The sequence below is a fragment of the Malaya genurostris genome, chromosome 3 (assembly GCF_030247185.1).
Source record: "Malaya genurostris strain Urasoe2022 chromosome 3, Malgen_1.1, whole genome shotgun sequence".
Lineage (NCBI taxonomy): Eukaryota > Metazoa > Arthropoda > Insecta > Diptera > Culicidae > Malaya > Malaya genurostris.
The window spans coordinates 106,726,767-106,748,944 of NC_080572.1; the positions used below are offsets into that span (position 1 = coordinate 106,726,767).

The 22,178-nt window shown below is 36.2% G+C and overlaps 1 protein-coding gene across 3 annotated transcripts in view; it reads right to left on the bottom strand.

The window, feature by feature from the left end:
- The window catches only part of LOC131435352 (heterogeneous nuclear ribonucleoprotein L), a 655,533-nt gene that overhangs the window by 177,582 nt on the left and 455,773 nt on the right, over positions 1-22,178 (bottom strand). For all 3 annotated transcript variants that reach the window (XM_058603157.1, XM_058603156.1, XM_058603158.1), the window contains 2 exons: positions 12,136-12,232; positions 11,538-11,595 (listed from right to left, as the gene is read on the bottom strand). In XM_058603157.1, coding sequence (XP_058459140.1) covers positions 11,538-11,595; positions 12,136-12,232 — 155 coding nt within the window. The remainder of the gene's footprint in view (positions 1-11,537; positions 11,596-12,135; positions 12,233-22,178) is intronic.

A 22,178-nucleotide genomic window follows, 5' to 3' on the forward strand; every position in this document is an offset into this window, starting at 1 on the left:
ACTTCGGTTCAGAAAACGCTACCTGAATGCGCTAGTCATGAAAAAATTGGTTTCAACAAACTCTAAAAGATATTCAAAGACACCAAAATCGAGAAGTGAATATTAAGAAAGCTAGAGCAAAAAATCTGATTTTTTAGGAACACCCTAAGTTGATCTATTAAAATAGCTGCAACCCTAAAACCGTTAGAGATACTACAATAGTGTTTTCAGCAAAGTTGCTTGACATAAGTTTTCCTACAATTTTGCCGAAGAATGCAGTCCTCTATCTCAACACATACGGAAAATAATTTTTGCATCACCCTAATAATTAGAACCACCCTAATACCATATGCTTCAAAATATGGCTTATCTTTCACTGATCATTTGTTCCGAAGACATCATAGCTCTAAAGTATAAGGCTAAGCCACAAATGTTTTTGTCCCCCTAAATTGTGGATCCGGACCACTGTGCAATGATAATCGGATGGCCACATGGCCACAGCTGAGAATCTTTAAACCTCTATCTCCAACAGGCATAAAACCTTATCGTCTTTTGTATGAACAGATTACAAATATCCAACAGATACATTTTTTTGCTTAAAAATACAACTATCGCTAATCTTTATCTCAACACAGCAAATTGAAAAAAATAATAATTGAGCTTAGACATAGCTTGCATTGCATGACAAGCGTGTTTTTCTCTGCTTTCTTTATGTCTCTCGCTAGAAAATATTATTTCGCCGATGCACAGTGAGATGAGACCTTTTTGAAATTACACTTAGATTTGATACTTTCACATAAAATATTGAGCGTTATGATACAACTGTTGATGAAGCAAATAGTATGTTAGGCTTCATTAAACGCATCAGTCATAGTCATCAGTATTTGTCATGCAGATCACAATTTGACTATTGTTTAAAATAGTTGAACTTCTTAACGTTGGCAATCAACATACTCGACAAAAACGAATTGACTAAATTTCCCTCGAAAAAGGCCATCAAAAACGACCGAAACGTCGGGCAATTTAAGAATTAAATCGTTTACCTAGTGATTTGGGACTGAGAAAGCCGTCAATACTTATATAAACTCATCTTCCAGTCGTTTCAACCATCGTGCGAAACACAATTATCGCTAGCCTAATTATTTTCAAGATCCAACAATACTGCGTCCTAATTCCAAATGTGCTTCAGTCATCAACTGAATAATTCGTTTGTGGAAAGTTTTCCAACGGTACTAATACCGAAACAAATGAAAACCAGCAAAAACGATCAACTTGAGCTAGCACCCCGAATCCTTTTTTCCCCAACCGTGCAGGAAGTCCGTCAGTACAATACGAAACTTTTTCTATTATAATGTCAATCTTGCCGATGCACGATCACTTTCCGGTTTCTACGATTCGGCATCTCAGCTCCGCAAAGAATACGGGACCAAACTTTAAATTAGAATCAACAAATGCTAATACACCTCTTCGGCTGGTAGCCAAGCGTGATGGAAGCAGGAGAGCAAACCATCGGTAAGTGGCCCCCGGATGTGGGCTATACTCACATTTCCGATGAACAAAATTGATGTTTTTCTTCTGTGCAAATCCTTTCCCAATAGAATGGTTTGGACAGGGAGCTTTCCCTCTCAACATGACAACCATGCGTGCTCTAGTTTTCGCTCGCAACCCGTCAACATCCCCACACGGGATTTTACCGGATTTCAAGCGGTTCACAGATGTAATGTGTCATAAATTCTTCATCCTTTATTCTGTTTTCTACGATGGAAATTGAAATCCCACTGCTTCAAGAAAACGGACGGGAACATGTCCAAGGAGTGTCTTGTCGGACTGGACCAACCACTCGGAATAATACTATTCAGTAGACATGGAGATCGAAAAGTTTTTCAATGAAATGCCCCGTTGAGTTATGTGCCGGGCGAAGCCATATTACTAAATCAATCATTCTACGCTCGGGACGGATAGGAGATCAAAGCAGGATGGTTCTCTATTGATACGTACGAGCTACAGCTTGAGGTCCAGCTGGGAGGATTCTTTGTCGAGATTATGTGTGAAAAAGTTTTAGATAAAACTTTGCTAGATCTGCTTGATTTATGACTGTGCTCAGACGGAGCATATTTTTAGCACCCAGAAAAAAACCTTCCTATCATCCATATGGCGGAAGTAAGGTTCTAATAGCGGAGACATCACAATTTTTTTGACAGAGATTTCTTATTTTACTTACGTATTTTACTTTTATAGTAGTATCGAACAGTCTTATATTATTCTTATTATGCGTTCAATAGCCAAAGCTATATTAGAAATTCGATATGTGTTAAAATACCGGGTTGTCAAAAGATACATAGAAGGGTTTGGAAAGAAAATACTTAATATGATTACCAATAGCTACGTTAGTATAGCTAACGTGAGGACGGATCGACACAACGAAAACCACGAGAAAAGGATGTGATAAACAGGGAGGGAAATCAAGGCCATAGACCTGCTCGAAGATTGATTTGACATTCGATTCATCATCAATAACCAAGCAGTCAAATTTTGTTATCAATTACAGAGTTCTTGCTTCTCGATTCTGTTTAAGATTTTTATCACCTAGAACGACCGATGTCCGATCACTTTCTTCACTTTTTGAAAGAAGGAATACGACGTTTTGATTGTTTTAGCTACATCTCGGATGGAGGGAACTTTTCCCTTTAAACAATATTTTTAACTTCCTAATTTCGAGCGTGAATTAAAAAAAACTAGGGTTTGTCAAATCTTGAGAATTTATGGAGTTACTAGCTGACCCGTCGAACTTCGTCTCGCCCACATATTATTTGCTCGAATTTATGTTTTCGGACAGCAGAATTGTCAAACGACTAAACGGTTAATGTTTCTCTTTATTATTTTTCTGATTACTTAACCTACAATCAACGGAATTCGACACACATTCGCTTTAGCTCAAAACGAAATATCACCAAAAATTTATGCTTATTTCATACTGCGAAGAAGTGAGAGTTCGGCGCACAGGTCCATTATTTCTGCTTCGATTGACTTAAAAACTTTACAAAACATTTTTGATATGTTTCATTATAACAAATTATAAAAGAAAAATCATGATTTTTGGACGCGTTTTTCTCGAAAGCAGGTTTTGAAAATTCGTGTCCATGGTCATTCAAAAACTACTGCACCAATTTTTTCCAAATTTTGCACACATTTTCTACATATGAAGAACCAGACCCCAACGTTTTCCTTTTCGATTTTTGTTATTTTTGGGATGTTTTACAGCTGCAAAATGGTGAATTATTTCGTTAAACATCGTACTTTTCGCTTATTTCTCAATAGTTGTTCACGAAAAAATTACAAAATGTTGTTCGAATGATATTTTTTATCTAGCAAAACATTTGAATTTATTTTGATGCACGATAATTCTGAAAAAAAATTCTCAAATATAATTATTTTTTGCATCATTCAAATCCTATTCCCCCTTGAGCAGCATTCTGAATAGTCCGTTTTAAGGAATACTTGAATGTTCACCCGACGCAACAGAAAAAACTTTAAAGCAGTTCTTTGTACAGATTTTATGCAGCGAGGAAGTTTTCTCAGAACTTGTTCTGTATGTTCAAGTTGCCATAGAGTGCTACGCGTACTTTAGAGCTCTAATAAAGTGGATACTTTTCAGGTACTTCGGAATTTTTGGTTGCTTAGAGAGACTACGCTAAAATTTTAATTTGATATTATACCAATTTGAACATTCTTCACAGAATTGTGCGCTTAGTCTAATCTAAATTATTAGAAAGAAAAACGCAAGGAAAATTTCTTAGTGTGACCTTAGCGCTTCTACAGCACAATCTTTTTATTGATTCTTTCAAAAATTTTCTGATTTATTAAACTCGCGCCCGCGATGACCAATGAACTGGTAAATGACATCAGACCATTTTCTCCTGCCAACAGCGGTCTTCTAGAACAGTCATATGCATTCCGTCATTGAGTCATTTGGCAAGCAATAATTTAGATACCCAATTAAGCACGTGGCTCAAAATGAAAAACCACATGAATCAAGTTTTCACACGCACACAACTCGTTTCGCGCCAAAAGATTCTTTCAACGATCTAGTATTCCTTTCTTTCGACGGCCAAACACTTATGCAACTCGTTGCGCGCCAAACACCAATTGTAGATCTAGCAATCATTGGCGACTTTTTCAGTGGAAAATTCCATTGTCCATACAAAATAACTTTATTGGTTTTTCCCACTTTTCCGGTAAGTTTTCCTAATTTTTTTGATGTACGAACCCGGTGGGGGTAAAAACTGATCAAACAAAAAAAAAAGCATCTCAATCCGTCCATCCGTTCTTACGTGATGCGATTACAAAGAATGATCTCTGCATTTTTATATATATATATATATATAGATTATGGTTTATTAGAGGCTGCTACAGGTTTGTTTTAACTTAACTCTAGAACAACGCATCCAAAACGTAGAAATTTATTTTCAAAATCAGTGCTCAATTCAAACGGTTCATAGAACACTTCGTGAATTTTATGGTGCACATAATCGTCTTTCTGAGACCACCGTAAAGAACGTAATTACCAAAATGCCGTCCACACGCCATTAAAGAATTACCGATGCATCCCGATAAATGTTCTGTTTGGTGTTGTCTATGGGCTGGTGGTCTTAATTTCTTTAAACATGAGGAAGAGCGACGCGTTACCGTGAATGGAAATCGATACTGAACCATGATCAAAGAATTTGATTTGCCAAATCTTCAAGATATGGATGTGGCCGAAATGGGGTTTCAACAGGATGGTACCACTTGTCATACAGCGGCCGAAACAATCGTCTTATTGAAAGAACATTTCAACAACATTATTTCCAGGAATGGACCGGTGAATTGGCCTCCGCGTTCGTGTGATTTGAAGCCACTCGATTATTTGTTGTGGGGATACGTGAAGTCATTGGTTTATGTGGATAAACCAGCAACGATTGATGCTTTAGAAATCAATATTCAACGTGCCATTGCTGCAATACACTTAAAAAAAAGATGAATATGCTTAAAAAAGTGGTCGAAAATCTAACCTCCAAAATGATCTATGGGAAAACTAGTCGTGGCGGTCATATGCCCGAAATTATATTTAAATGTTAAATGCCAGGAAATTACCTACCAATTAGTGTTTTATAATTTCAAATCCCCTTTATTTCAAGTGTTCAGTACCTAAACTTAAAACAAATGGCTGAGAGAATGAACGTTAGTCTCTGAGCTATTTCAGATCGTCTACAAGTAATGGAAAAGTTTCAACAGGTTTGAAAAAGGGTTCATTGTGAGCTGAATGATAGAGGGCTGAAAAGTGATTAATGATGTATGAATTTATTCTCTCTAAGTACGAAACAAAAAGTTCCATAGCGCAGAAAATCATGAGTTTACTCAGGTCAACCAATGACATCAATAACAAAACCTATTCGCGGCTAAAAGACAGTTATGCTGAGCATTTAGTGAGATCAAAATGGTGTCTTAGACTGCATCCTTTTCAAATCAGAGGAAACTGTAAATATTATTCGCCTTCGAATGTAAATAAAATCAAGTATTACTCTAAAAACGATCATAACGCTTCAAAAGTCACGAGAAAGTCATTTTGCAGCAATACAACGCCCACACACATACAGCAAAAGCGGTTAGAAACATCATTTTCCAACTCAGAAGAGAACTGTTACCACAACCGGTTTTACAACCCAGACTTGGCCCCTTCCGACAATCATTTCAATTTCAATCAATGTCCCTTGCACTTGCTGAGCAGCACTTTACCACCTATGAAAATGTGAAATGGCTTCACGACTGGATGGCTTCAATAGATGAACAGTTCCTTCAACGTGGTATTCGTAAGTTGATAGCATAATACATAGCTTTCGTTGGTATCTACTTGGAATATCTATCTCGAACCTACTACTTACAATGAAGATGCAATTCCTTTCAGAAGCAATCCAGACTCTGCTCCATCGAAAAACAAGACATTTATTATTGGTTTGCTGAATTAAAACGTGGTCGTACAGACCCCGATGATGGTCAACATCTGGTCGCCCATATGAAGTGGTTACTCCAGAAAACATAAAAAAGTCCACAAATTAGTGATATCTAACCGTACATTGAAATTGCGTGAGATATTCTTCATCGACTATTTTGAGAGAGGGAAAATAATCAATAGCGAATGCTGCGTAGTGTTATTAGATAGTTAGAATGAAAAAAAAAACATGGAAAAATGACATAATTTGATAAAGGAAAAACCACTGTTTCACCAAGACAGTGTATCGATCCACAAGTCGATGTCAACGATAGTTGAATTAAACGAATTACGCTTCCTCATACACCACATAGTTCAGATCATGCCTCCTGTGACTAATGGCTATTCACTGATATTAAAAATAAATGCTTGCCGGCAAGAAATTCAGCTTAACTTACGAAGCGATTGTTGAATTTGAACCTTACTTTGAGCAGAGGTGGAAATAAGCCCATTTTGCGCATGAAAATGTGAATCAAGATTTCCGACTGTGAATCAAAAACCCGTGCACCGTAAATTAAAAAAATGGGTAACAAAACTAAAATTGCGATTATGTTTTGAATTGTGGAAAATGACATGGAAGACCTTTTTAAATTCTAAGTAAAATCAAAATTTATCTTATCAAAAATTATTCATTTCAATATTCAATATAATATCTACAATAAATATGTGATATAAAAAGATAATACTGACTATTTGTATTTACTGTGAATCAAAAAATTTGCTTATTTCCACCCCTGCTTTGAAGCAAAAGACAAAACCATCTACAAGCACGCCATCGAGAAGTCAGAGAAGCGTTGGAATGATTGTATTGCTCTTGAAAAAGATTATAAAAATGATGAAAATTTTTTTAGTTATTCACACGACTTTTACATAGAGTGAAGTGTTGTATTCATGAAAATGATACAATATTGATCGAAGTTAGGAACGCCAGTTTTGAGTACTTCTACATAAATTAGATTTTTGGCCAACTTTTACACGTATGAAAATTATTATATCGAAAGCTGTCTTAGTACTGAGAAACTGCAATGAACATTTACTTTACAAAACATATTTCCAATAAACATATGAATTTAGCAGCTATTACTCATCATGTACTCTTAACGTGGAGCAAATATATCCGAAAAAAGGTGAAACGACCATTTGTCAATCAAAAACGAAAGGCTTCCGTGCACCACTGACAACAAGTCATTTACCGTTCGTTCGGTTTTTTAACGGCTTAATATGAGAGACAGAAATAGCGTGAAAATCGCTACTATTTACCCCCTTTTCGATGACAGTCCAACCACATGGTGATGCATCAACACAAGATAACTTAATAACTGCAACATTCCGTGCAGATCGGTATGAACGATTTGCGGTTGAAAAATGTCGTTTTCGTCGTTGTCATCCTGACAGCCGATCGGTCGGCACACATAAAAAGTTTCGCATAGATGCAACCGGTGTTACACAATCGACGACGACGGCGACAAAGACGCCAATAACGACGATAATGGGCGTCGATTGCGTATTTCGGTTCGGTTGAAGGAATGTTCAATGCCATGTAGGTCATTCAAGCGGAGGAGAGTATTTTTGGAAGGATGTATTTTTTTTGTTTTGTTTTGCAGGAATGTAGAATTGCGTAACCGATGGGGTAAAGGTTGATTTGTGTGTTTGGCAGAATTCTAAGCATAATCAGAGAGCTTTCGACTGAAAATTTAGAACCTTAAATTGGGAAATTAATTGGAATTTAAAAATTAAAATTATCCTGTGAATATATCCGGATATTTTTACCCATTGAACTTTATTCTTGAACTTTAGAATTTTGATAGGAAGAACTTTTAACATTCACAATTTCACCAGAATTTTCAGTAGGCAGAATACACACAAACAAACAAACGTTTTGCGAACTCGGCGAACTGAGGACGGCAAAAAAGGTTACATGTGGTGATAAAACACAGATTTTTTTACGATAAAAAATACTGTGCCAGCAAAGAAATTGCTTACTAAGCACTATCCGGACTCTAACCCAAAATAATATCAATGAATCTTTTTGAAAACAACACCATTTTAGGTAGAGAAATGAATGAAATGAAATGACACTTTTTTAAAATATCTGCTAAACGAACTAGTCTGCTAAACTGCTTTTGTGTTTAGCAACAATGACTGATTTCCTAAGATTGTAATACGTAAATCTGAATTACCAACACATCCCTCATATTCGGCAGATTGGGCCCCAACGACTTTTTCTGTTGTCAGATAACAAAAGTTTTCTGAAAAGAAATTCGCATTGAATGATGGATTTTTCACTGAGACTCAGGGGATCAGCTTCGCTTAGTTAATCGCCCGTGAGTTTCTCATGATCAACGTTCAATCTAAACTAGCTAGGATGATCATGAAATGATCCATGCCGTAAATGGCCACGCTCACTTTGGGGAGGGAAGGAAAGTTAATTCAACACCTGTTGCTACTAGAGACCGAGAAATTCTCTGCATCACTACAGTGTCACAAAAAAAGGAGTGGTGTTAGTGGTGCGAGGAAATGATCATGATTTATAGTGGTGAGATATTTCCTATTTAATAGTGTAATATTTACATTGAGAGTTGACATGCATCCGGTAAAGTTCAAATTCTCAGGACGGAAGTCAAGCGATTTGAAAACGATTTGAAAATTAATTTATAAAAACAATTTACAAAAACAATTTGAACTGCTCTGCACTGACGAGTCTAAGACGAAAGGTAAAGAAAAGTAGGAACGGTTATGTGCCCAAAGCACAAACTTAGGATAATCCCTAAATGAATTTAGAAAAATGAAAATGACAATTTATTTATAAGAGGTTTCTGATTTTAAATAGCCTATGGTTTTCTCCTCAATCTCTAGGCAGTCGGCTACCGAGAGATAAATATGGAGTTATTTCATTTGACGGCAAATTAGTTCTAAGCCGAGTTGCTGTGATAATACTAAAATAAGACGATAGTTAGCTTATTTAGTTTATATTTGATTATTTTCGAATGAAACGATTCTAACGCACAACCATCGTTTTATTTTAGCGATCCTTGGTTTGTCTTACAGCTGAACTTTATGATCTGTCACTACTCTCATCCTTACAGCTCCAAAACAAATTTTAGCTTGTCTTGTACTGATTTCTATCTACCTTCTATCTCCCGGGCAGTTTCCTAGTTAGTCTTACAAACACTACACAAAGCATTAAAACAGTCTATTTAGTATGAATATAAGTGTGCTATCCTAGACGCCTTAGAATATGCACTAAAATACTAAATTAATTTAAGTTCATAAAAGTGGAGTATGAAATAAAGAAAACTACAAACAATAATGAAGCGGAACACATGATAGCACCGCTAACGAACCACGCCATGAGAATAGACGATGAGAAACGCATATGAATTGAGCTCACCACAACCTATAGTGTTTTAGAAAGATAAATAACATGAAAGAAGATTTTTTTCCAGATTGGATAATTCCTACAAGCTCGAAATAATAGACTAGAAAACATTGTCTTGTAAAATAAAGAATAAAAAGACACTTTGTTCAACCAAGTGATAGATTAGTAAAAATGAAAAGTTCTAGCAACTGGAAGTAAGAAAAGAGAAACTCCTGCAATTGGGGCCTTTTACGACATGGAAGCGAGAGCCCAATGTATTTGCTATTGGCTACATTTTCGTTTTGCTGCCGGATTACACACGGCCTCTACGCTGGTCCTGTCCGGAGAAAGATAAAAGATACTATCAATCTCCTATTGAACCCTAGCCCTGTATTGAGACTCAGATGCGGCAGCCATTCGTTTACCAGGCAAAAACAAACGTTCCTTGACTCCATCATATAAAAGTAAGCCAAAAAACGGTCCCACATCCAGTCGCTTCAAAAATAATAATGTAATAACATCCAGTCGCAAAGTCAAACGATCTGCTGTGTTTTGATGTTTTTCTAGTGTTTGCTTTTGTTTATAATTAAATAATATGTATTTCGATTCAAATAATGTTATGTGACTATAAGTTTTAAGATGACACTTTTATTTTAAATTTCCACTAAACGAACTGGTCTGCTTAACTGGTTTTATGTTTTGCAACAATAACTGATTTTTTAAGATTGTAATGCGTAAATTTGAATTCCCAAGAAATTTGCATCGAATGATGAGGTCTTCACTGAGACTCAGGAGCGCTTAACTTAGCTTCGCTTAGCTTAGCTTAGTTAATCGCCCGTGAGTTTCCAGTGATTGATCAGAAACAAATTAGTTTGTGTTGTTCTTTTACTAGATGGTGGTTTTTGCACCCGTTTGAGAATGACATATATTATGATCAGCTGATCAGGATTTTTCTCCACCCATATACATGTATCCGATGGATATTACAATAATAAATAAATAAATAAATTATAAAATCCAAAGTTGCGGTCAAACTGAACAATTATCCCATGAAGGCACTAAAAAGAGATCAAATTGGAATTAAACAAGTAGTTAAAACCCCGAATATCTAAACACCATTGACGGAACAATTTATACTAAGAATTCCACAAAAAATTACACGCCATACAATAAAAAACACACATAAAACAAAAATTACAGACAACAAATAAATGAATGGATGCATGCGAGAGTAATCTTTGCCAAGTCATAAATCAATTGGCAATCGAGTGCATATTTTTTGTTCCACCAGTCAGTCAATCAACCAGTAAGTCATTTACACGTACTCGCCAAGAACGATAAAAAATGTGCCAGATCAGTTTAAAAGCTGAGCAAAAACAGAGGAATGTGTGTTTTTGTTTTGGTACAGAACGCGAATAATATTTTCCGAAAATAAAGTTATTCAACTTCCGTGACTGCGACATCACAATTTATAGTTAACTGCATAAATGAAGAGATGACACTCGTTTCTTTATTGCATTTTTCCATTTTCAATTCGTTTCTCTCGCTCTTTTTCTCCCCATACACACACACCCATGGATGTTCATACAATCGTTGCTTTTCACTCTCGTTGACACTACGAATTTAGTGCGTATGTGTTACAAAGTCCCCATCCCTAGCGGTTCTAGGATACCGTTGAATTATGTGAAAACAGACAAATTGAACAGTGTATCCTCTTTACTTTGGTCGTTTCTGTGTTTGGATGCGTAAGTTTGTCCTAGTTTGTTGTTGTTGTTGTTGTTGATTTGAATAATTGCATTTGCAGACGGAAGCTACTTGTTAATGTTGGCTGCTGTATGAGTAATGTTTAAATCGAGCGAGTGAACCCAAGAATTTCAAGCACTTTTCTTTTCTCTTCTGTATTCAAGCGATTGATTGGAGTGTGTTTCATTTCTAGCTGCGACAATTAATCGGGTTGCGGTACCCGCATATGATGAAAATGAATGCGATAAGAGAGTGGGTATTTATTTTATTGGAAACAGTATCGGTAAAAATGTCAGTTACTATCGCTCTTTTTTCTTAAGAGAAAAAGTGTGAGTAAACAACAGAAAATAGTAGGTAAAAGAGTATTTGCTATTTTTTTTTGCTGGTAAATGAACTTTTTTTTAAAGAGGAAAAAACGTAAATCCTTACCCAATGTGTAGTCCCAACTGGAGTCCGTGTCGTTTTTGTAAACATTGAGTTTTTCTGGCTGTTGGTTCATGATGTTTTTTTTAATATTCGGTTGGTGCATGATGACGAATTTTTTTAGATTTTGTTGTAGTTGTTGTTGATGTCGAGAGAAAGGCGGGAATAAGAGAGAGATATCGTGTTGTAATTTGTTTGTTGTAGTGGTGTTGTAAAGTTGTAAAAAATGATGTTATTTTGGTTCAGATGATATATGAGATAATGAAAAATAGAAAAAAATACCGGGCAAAAATATGAAGAACTGAAAATATTTTGTACAGCTCTGTTTAAGTAGTTCTGTTCTTCTAATGCAAATTGCTTTTGGCATCAAAGAAATGCGATATCGAAAGTAGATCTTATCCAGTGATTTGATTAGAAAAACATAACATGATTGTTTCGTTTCGATATATATGGAATTCATGAAGTAGGACAACTGAACTAGAATATTTAGTAGAATATAAAAGCAACTGAAGGTGTATCGCTTTTTCACTCCGAGCATACGTACTTTAATATGTTTGAAGGCGAAAATGCGAACACCGCGATATTAAGAAAATACAGAAATTACCTTTGCATAGTCGATCTTCAGGGTGCAGCAACCGGAATAAATGTCACATCCATTTAACGATTCTCGGGCTCTGGTGGCTGACTCGATGCTGTCAAACGTGCGCACGATCGGCGAAGGATCTTTTAGTTAAGGAAAATGAACAGTTTTTGAAGGTGGTTCCGGAACTATTACCAGTTACAACAAATATATGACAAAATGATTTCTGGAAATTTCCAAAGTTCGTTTAAATGAATTCAGAAAAAAATAAATTTGTTTCCCTGGTGGTTCAAACAAAAAAAAATCTCGAAAATACGGCCGATTTAAGAACGGCCGAGGCACTAATTTTGAAGTAAAGCAAATAAAAAGGTGGAACGTACAAATAATGCAAAAATATAAATGGTCTGAGTGGACTGCCTCGAGGCACTCAGAAGCTAACTGAAAAGAGCAGTGAAACTACCACAACAATATCTCACTGAACTGAAGCTTTGCTGAAATCCTCGACAATTTTCAAACCGCGTTAGAAATTTACAGTTCATCTAATATTTTTCGGTGACTTGTTAAACCCAACAAATGACATTAGGAGTTTTGCATTACACTTACCAATAACGCACTTGAAGTACGTAATTTTTTTAACTTATACTAATAAAGTATAAACTAGAAGCAAAACACCATGTCTTAGGATTTGTCGAGCTTAAAGCTTCGAGTTTATTTTAAAGTTACTACATGGAATGAAAGGTCCCGGCCTAACAGAGAAAAAGTCGATGTTTTACCGTGGGAACTTTTTTATTCTTCAGTATAATCTCTATCTAGAGCGATACACTTGACACCCATCGATCCTCAAACATTTTGATCCCCTTTGAAAAATATAAGATTTGTCTAGGCCTTCAATATGGGCTTTCGTTTCTGCAATGACTTCAGCATTCGACGAAAATTTGGAAATAGATAATAGTCGCTGGGGGCCAGATCTGGAGAATACGGGCAATCGTTTCACCGTTGCTGTTTTATCGGGATTCGAAACCTTTCTTTTCCATAGCTTTATGAAAACTAGAGCTCATCTGATAGGATCAGCTGATGTTCAAACACTAGTGGATAGATTATCATAAAATTTTGTTGTCGGGCCATCTAGAGGCTTGCTCTCAACAAAAACATACACGGTTCGAAACTATTCACGTCTTTTCTGTGAGAGGCCCGGAGCTTTTCATCCCATGTAGTATACGGACTATAAAAATATAATCAATTCATTTCTAAAAATTGTGGAGAATTGAATTCATTTGAACAAATATTCAAGTAAAACCTTCATTTGTGATTTTGTAATGAATATATAAAACTTTTAATGAAAAAAATAGGGGAAAAATCGATGTTTTTGCTACGTAACGCGGAATGTTGGCGAGAAATTACCAAAAAAACATTTAAAAAAAGCTTGCAACTAACTGCCTAGTTATTTTTCTGTCGATAATATATTATTATTTCGCATGTTAAAACATTTGGGAATATTAAAAATGCGTGAACGAGCATAAAAATGCGTAGTGGTTCGACATTCCCCACAACAATTTTTTCAGAGTGTTGTATTTTACTTGTTTGGTTTTACGCAAAAGTGTTGGAAAACCAATGTAACGATTTGTTTTTTAGTCTTTATCAAGGCGTAGAGCCGTCTTGAGCTAGTTTTAATATGATCAGTATGTAACGGGGAAACAGATTGGAAAATTGACATGTGAACACTATGATCTACTGAAAACCGCGAAAATGTTACCACAGAGACGGGACTCGAACCCGTAGCTAACTCCCAACCGTGGAAGTTGTTCTACCAAATAAACTACCCTGCATATGAAAACACATGAAGAGAAAGTCCAATTGACTAGACGAACCTAAGCATGCTTCGCTGTACTGTAAGTCGGATAATGACAGATAATACTAGTGGTTCAAATTACCCCATGGTTTGCAATACCCCATTTTCCCCTACTATATCGCGTGAAGTATTCATCAATTTGTATTTTCATACAAACTCTTGGTATTTCAAAATATCCGGGAATTCTTTTGGTAGCTGAATTCGTTCGGTTTTGGGGAACATGAGAAAAGGATAAGAATTGTATCAGAAACTCAAAGCATTTTATGATATTAGTTGTTAACAATTTCCAAGTCCTTTGAAAACAATTTACGATTTTATGACAAAGGTATTAGTAGCGCAATACCTAGGTGAATTAAGGGTGTTTTATAGAAAAAAAATTATAAAAGACCAACTGATTTGATTAAGAATGTTTGGACTTTTTTTTTATTTTATGACGAATAAGAAGTCATATCAATTTCGACTGTGAAGTTCTCCATGATACAGTTCTTCATGACGTGTTAATTCTAGGAAAATTTAAGTAATTTACGAGAAAGGAAGAATTTTCATCTGTAGGAGAGACCAGGGTTGGTTCGGGTACGGGGTTAAACCGGACTGCTTGAACATATTCTAGCACAGAAAATATTTTGATCCATTGATTGACTTGGTTAACGAGCTTGGTGACAGACAGACGTCAGTTATCGTGTTCGTATCAAAGGTATACGTTTTTTAATAAAATTTTGTTTTTCTGGTTTTTGGGTATATTTGATTTTAGTGCATTGTAATGACGGTTTGGTTAGTATTTTCAAATATTCTTTTCGTGCTGAATCCAGTGATTATTGAATGCTTTCGATTACGTGTAAAATAAAATTATTATTGCTTTTCGAAAATGAATTGTCTGTGCAGGGCTAAACCGGTCAAAAAGTGGGGCTTACTTGGACACATAATTTTCGACTTGAAATTATCACTTACAAAAATTTGATTTATTATAAATCAAATCGAAACGTTCGTTATAAGTATCGAAACAATCAAATAGTGTTCAATAATGCCTCTTAAGTCAGTTTCAACATCATTTTTTTGTACTACAGGGCGTGAGGTTCCGAGACAATGGCTCACGCAAGGTTGAAACCAACAGACCATCCATGCATAAACGATTTCAATTCATTAAGTTTTCGTAAGATTTGTCGCACTATTGTATTCGTTATTCACTTTTGTGTGACAATTTTTCTCTTCACTTTTTTAGGTAGTCCAGTTTAGCTTCGCGGTCCCTAAATATTGGATTTTGGTTGGCCACTTGATGGTGACTTGGTACAAACATTAATGTATGGTTTTCCAAGTGTTTTTTCCAACAAGTGCTCGGTTTCGGCTCCGCAGTTTCTGAAATTTTGGATTATGAATTCATAATCTCACTTCATCGCGACTTTTTACGAAAACTAAAGCATTATTCCAAACCACAATTAGAGAATTGCATCTCATGATTGAAGCTACACAACGGTATTGACCCTGACAGCTTGGAGCGAAATCAATTTTCAGTTCTGCAACGCCATCACACGGCATCACATTCAACATATCATGTCAATTGTATAGGTGCGCAGTGCTGCTATTTCGGCGCGCACGAATTTGACATTTCTCTCCCCTACTTCTATGTACGAGATTCAATGCGAACTCGCCTGAGGGCGCCATGTTCGCAAAAAAGGGTGTTGCCAATGATTTGTTCGGGAAATGTGAGAGCTGGATATCTTGTTAATATGATGTTTGGTAAAAACCTAGTTGTAATGGATGCTTTTTTCAATTTCCAAAAAATGTCCGATTTAGCCCCGGTACCAGATCATATGCACATAACAAAACATAACACAAGTATATCAACAGTTGATATGTATAACAATTTGTGTTATTTTGAGATATTTTACAAATGAAAACAGTTGAAAGTTAAAACTTATTATAACAATATAATAACAAAATCAGTTATGTTGTTTTATGTTCATTTGCAATACTCATGATAAAGTTCATTAATTGGAAAAATAAGTTCTTCCGTTGCTTCAAATCGGTATATAATGATCAGAATTTCAAAGAACTAAATAAAGAAACCAGATCACTCAATAAACTATTTATTTAATAAAAAAAATCATTCGAAAAAAAGTTGGCTGTGATATAGTTTTTCTGTGTTAAATTTGCTTATACTACCATTGTTAGAAATTTCAGCTTTCGGACTTCTGTAGTCATATAAAATTCAATAACAATTGCGATACAAACGTTTCAAAATCTGTTACGATTTTGTTCCCGCTAGAATCGTTTTTGTTATAATTTTTGTTATTTTAAAAAATATTTCAAAATTTGTTACAAAATATTTCTGAAATAAATTATTCCAGTTGTTATAATTCTGTTATTACCAATGTTGGTGCGACACAATTCACAAGCTATCCAGTAGTCCAGTGAAAAGAAAAGATGTTGGACTATAACCGGAATATATTTAGCTTAACGTTGGGAACTTTTGGACCACTCCCACTGACTATTTTCTTTTATAAAAACATCACTACTAACGAGCAATGAAAGAATAGAAAAGATAAGAATGCCAGAAACGGCGAAAAACGAAAATTTTGCGAAAAAGAAACGCTCAGAGGAATGATTGTTGCAGTACGAGAAATGCACAGATGAGGAAAGCGGTTATTTGCGATCGGAAACTAATTTGTAGGAAACAAAAAGGGCGATTGTACTCCCAAATTAGTTGGATCCGTTTTCAAAAGATAGCTCTGGCGGATATGAATATTGAACTGTCTGCCTTATATTTGCACCCTTGCAATTCTTCAAATGAAGCATTAAAAGTCTGCAAGCACGTACGATTATCGATATTCGAAAATCTGGAAAAACAAAGCATGACACTATTAATGAAAATACATTTTCAGGGTAGCAAGTGAATTGCCGATTTCAATTTCCCGGTTTTCCCGGTGCGCGAGATTAAAAATACCCGTATTTTAAAACAGGCTCAAATCGACTATGATCAGTATTTTTTTATTTCTAGAAATCCCATATCCAACATCGAGAGTTGAGAAATAAAGTATGTTTTGGGTATCTCGATTCAGAAATAGGAAATATTCATTATGCCTAGTGCACATAACAATGGGAAGAAGTCGTTCTTCGCTCTCTCATATAGATAAGTTATGCAATCACTGCGAAAACCAAGAACCAAGGCCCAGAGGGCTGAGTGTCATATACCATTCCAATCAGTTCGAAAATCTCAGAAATTATGTATGTATGTATGTATGTATGTAACGTTTTTGAGCGATTAATTTTTTCATAGATGGCTAAACCGATTTTCTTGTGGTATCGAATTTTATCCGGATCTAACTTCCGGTTGTGAAAAGGGTGAAAAGGTGAAGATCTGCAGAGTGAAAATATAAGCTCTAATCGTGATTAGAAACTGTTTCTTTGGTTCGACAGCCTCCTTGTATCGATTATATGATTTTGAGTGCTATTTTGTTAATTACGCTCCCAGCATTCAATAAAGCATTATCAACGAAACGCTGAGCCACAAGACTTTCAAAACGTGTTTGTTTAAGTATGAGGATTTGCCTAATAGAAGATTTAAGATTTAAATAATCCTTGGAACAATGTTTAAAAACCTCATCCACAATTTGTCGAAATATTCATCTTTAGAACCAACAGTCTGAAAATCAACACATTTTATTCAGACTTCATGCTCTCTTCAATAATTCTTGTAAGTACAACTTTTACTCCAAATTCGATTATTGTTATTGTTTTCTAGGTAGCCAGAAACATCATCAGTCATTTGAAAGCCATTAATAATTAAATTTAAAGCATTATAACTAAAATTGAAATTGGTATTATCCGAACTATTCAGTCTTTTGTAAGACTACCAGTAAATAAGTCTTGTTAAGGCTTTCTGCAAAATCAGTAGTTCTTAAGATTCTTATGATTCAAACTAGGAGATTCTAGAGATGGACAGAACCGTTCATTACAAAGAATCGCTCAAAACTTAATAGTTCTACCGAAAGAATTAGTTCTATTGAACCGTTCTTTCGTTCTTCTCATCATTTATTTTATCCCGGTTTTGAACTTTTTGGTTTCGTTCTTCTGAAACTTTGTATGTTTCTTCGAAAATAATATGAGAGCTACAGATTACAGATTCAATAATAGTGAGTACTTTTTGCATGTATTTCTACCAACAATCATTCTGGTTGAACTGGCATCACTGGAGAAGAAAACACAGTGCTTCTGTGTTGCTCTAATAAAAAGTGTTTTTTTCAGTGATTTTGGAAAGTTCTAGTGAAATAAGTAGTTTAATTGTTGATTTTCAGTGATGGTGAAGTCGTGCTGAATAAAGTTGAGGGTGCGACTGGCGTGGTTGGAAGGATATATTTTACCACACAGTAATGACTGCCGCCATACAAGGGAGTATTTTTTCTAGTGATATATTTCTAAAGGGCTACGAAATGTATCCCTAAAGGGCTGTCATGTCAGATCTCTCTCAAACAGCGCTGCCAGTAATATCAATTTGTCTTTGTGCTATTTCCAGTAGTTTTTTTGTGGAATTATTTTTTATTTGTAGCTAATATTTTCCACTTGTTATAGCTTAGATTAAAACGACATTTATTCTGCCGTGTGTTGTCCAATCATGCATATTCCGGACAACAAGCACGTAGTCGTGATGGACGCAAACGTGTTGATACTCGAAGGGGATGAGAGCTAATGCGTTGTCGGATATGCCCCCATCACCTCATTTGGTATTTTCTAATCTTCTTTGTTACTCTCCGTTTTTATTTTTAGCTTTGTTATTCTACGGTTCGCGTTTTTTGCGAATTTACTGACGTAGGCAAGCAAGAAGATAATTTTTCGGTAAAAGATTCTTCAAACTCATCGCAGGTAAAAAGTAGGAAGATGCATTTCTTTCCGGACAGGCCAGTTTTCAGGCTCTGTCCTAGGGATTCATAACCTAACATAAAGCACGTGAATTAGGTTCGAACAATAGGTAATATTTAGCGTTTGAAATATTCGTTTGGGAAAGCAGACTCGACGTGGTTCAGGATCGCGTTTGGAATGGGCGCTCGTCTAAATGTGCGATGTCTATATGTTACACTTATTTCTAAAAAATTCGCGAAAGGTAGATGCATAAACGAGTGACTGCATACTCGACAGCCGTCTGTCCGGAGTTTTGTCAATTTCGGAGATTGACTGTTTCGTGCATTATATTGCCAGCACAAAGTAACACTTAAAATGATAACACTCTAAAACATTCTTGGTAGCCGGCTACCCAGAGCAATAAACACATGATAACATTACTAAAACATTTACTAACAAAGTATCCTCTCCTTTGATGCATGTAGGAATGCAGAGGATTCCTCGGTTCCTAATAGCAACATGCCTCGAACTAACAATCCTTCCCCTCCCAAGTAGATCTGCATTCGGACGTGGCCGGCGTCGGTATTGATCAGCATGCATGCATCAATATAGTTTGCACAGTGTGAAACAATGTGTTATTCCCAAACATGTTGCTTCAAAAAATCATTTTGCAATCTCAATTGGTCCAGATCAATAACGAAGTAGCAACACACGGGCGGTCTCTAATGCTAATGCTAATGCTATTTCTACCAACAATCATTCTCTTTTTATACGTTATCAAAGGTCACGAATGTGTGTACCAGCCAACATTCCGAAAAACGCAACTAACATCCTCAAAGAATTCATTTTTTTTCATTTCTATATAGAGATCTACCATTCTTAAATAAAGAACTCAAATTCACTCACTCTTCGAGGAGAAATAACTCGTTGAACTGTTCGTGAACGGATTGCCCATTTCTAGTGTATTCCAATACTATATTAGCCTATGTTAGTGTAGTCTAAAAAAAGTATACCTAAGGTTAAAAATGAACAAGAAACAATTCTCCCCCCGATTCCATCTAAAAACATATACGATATTCTTTCAAAATTGAATTTTGGCGAAACAGAACAAAATCCTTCTAAAATTCTTAAAATGGACTCTTGTCGCTCTGGAAAAACAACAACAATCTATGCCTCTAGTGACTGAGATGATCTAAGATTGATTCTTCGTTGACATCAACACCCACCTTCTTGTGAATCCTACTATGAAATCCATAGGTAATGATGTTTAATATAAATTAAACATTAAACATTCACTGAACAAACCAAACCATCTTCTGAACCTTTCTAAGGTTTCTCACAAACTCTCAGAAATCATTTTCACCCCTCAAAGAAGGAAATCAAATACTCATTGCAAACCATGGACAAGGTCAAAGTCGACAGCTTTTTAAATTTTGTGAATCCCATTGAACTCAATACCAAGATTACAACACAAGTATTGTCTCAAGATAACATTACTGATACAAATTATGATGAAATTAGGCCAATCATTAGCCCACTCAAAAACATGAAGGCTCCTAAGAATTTTTAATAATTTTATTAAACATGTTACCTGATATTTCTTTTGCAATCATATTATGCAAACTTATTCTGAAATTCAATAGAAATCCAGCAAAAGGATCCGTTAGATGTGCTGTTGTTGATAACAACTAAGAAATGCTTTCTGATCCATTAAAAATTGCTGCCAAACCCTTACAATTGTTGAACGAAACATGGGATGTTGGCACCATCTCCAATGGATTGTGTACCATAAAACCTGTGTGAAACAATACGATGTTTCAAAACTTTTCAGGAATCAGGAATCAGAACAAATTGGCTCAAATGGCACGTTCCCCTTGATATTTGGAGATTTGTGCCTTGCCATCAATTTGTTTTTAGCATCATTTTCCCGATATATAAGAGGGAAGGATTGAAAGGAAATGGTAAGGGTTGGACTAGGAGGATGGGAAAAATTGACGACACAAAAACACATAAAAGCAGAAGTAAATTCTGCACCCCTAAGGGATGCTGAACAATCTGCTGAGGATCACATTTAGTGGAAGCAGAAGGAAATTCTGAACCTCTACGAGGTCCCGAACAGTCTGCTGTTAATAAAACCTCCAACCCCCGAGAGGATTTAGAGATCTTACAAAAGCGACACCATTCTGCACTCCCGGAAGAATGCAGAACGACTCGCAGTATGTACGAGAAGAAGTAAATTCGGTACCCCTCAGAGGATGCCAAACAATCTGCCAAACCCTATTTAAGGTGAATACAGAAGGGATTCATTCACTCCAGGAAGAACGATGAACCCTTCTGACTATAGCTCCTTACCACATTGGGTGAGAAACGAGAGAATATCCTTCAATTTTAGCTCCGCATACACAGACTCAACCATGTATGGAGAACCAAAAACCCGGATACGTAGCTGCGTCAATGCGGGACAGTTACATATCAGATGATATGAAGTACCATAATCGCATTCACACAAATCACACGAATAATACTCAGCACGTTGAATAGTAGCCATGTGATAATTGAGTTTGCAATGTCCAGTCAGAGCTCTGACCAGAATACTTCAATGATACTTGGAGAAATGCAGTAGACACTTTGACATTTTCAGATTTAAATCTGGTAGAAATGCTTTTGTCTGAGCGCAAGTTTGCAAGCTGCGCCAGTAGCTGGCATGTTTGGATGCAGCCCAAGAACGTATCTTGTGCTTTATCCAACTAGTTGAAAGTGGTAAAGCTGGTTCAGGACCAACGAAATCATTCGTTGCACCAGCTCTAGCCAACTCATCAGCCCATTCATTTCCAGTAATACCAGAATGGCCGGGTACCCATATGAAGTAAACAGCATTTGAAATGCTGAGGTCTTCAATTTGAGTTCGACATGCGATCACTTGATTCGACCGTGAGTCATTCGAACTGAGTGCTTTTAAGGCTGCCTGACTGTCGGAACAAAAATAAATACGTTTACCACAGATCCTCTGCTGAAGTGCCGATTGTACTCCACACAGAATTGCGTAGATTTCTGCTTGGAACACAGTACAGCATCTACCAAGTGAATGAGACTGCTCCAGCCTATTTCACGACAGTAGATACCAGCACCAGCACGACCATTCAACAGAGAACCGTCCGTAAAACAAACTATGTGTTCATCAAGTTGTCGTTCCAGACAACCAGACAATCATTCCTAACGAAGAGGATAGCTCACATTGAATGTTTTAAAAGGAAAACTGCTTGTGAGAGTTAGGTCACTAGGAGCGAGTAAATACTCATCCCACGGAAACATTTGAGACCACAAGCGAGTGTGACTGGTAGCATATTCTAATGGGTTACTGTTCCAAAGCCCTGTAACCCTAAGA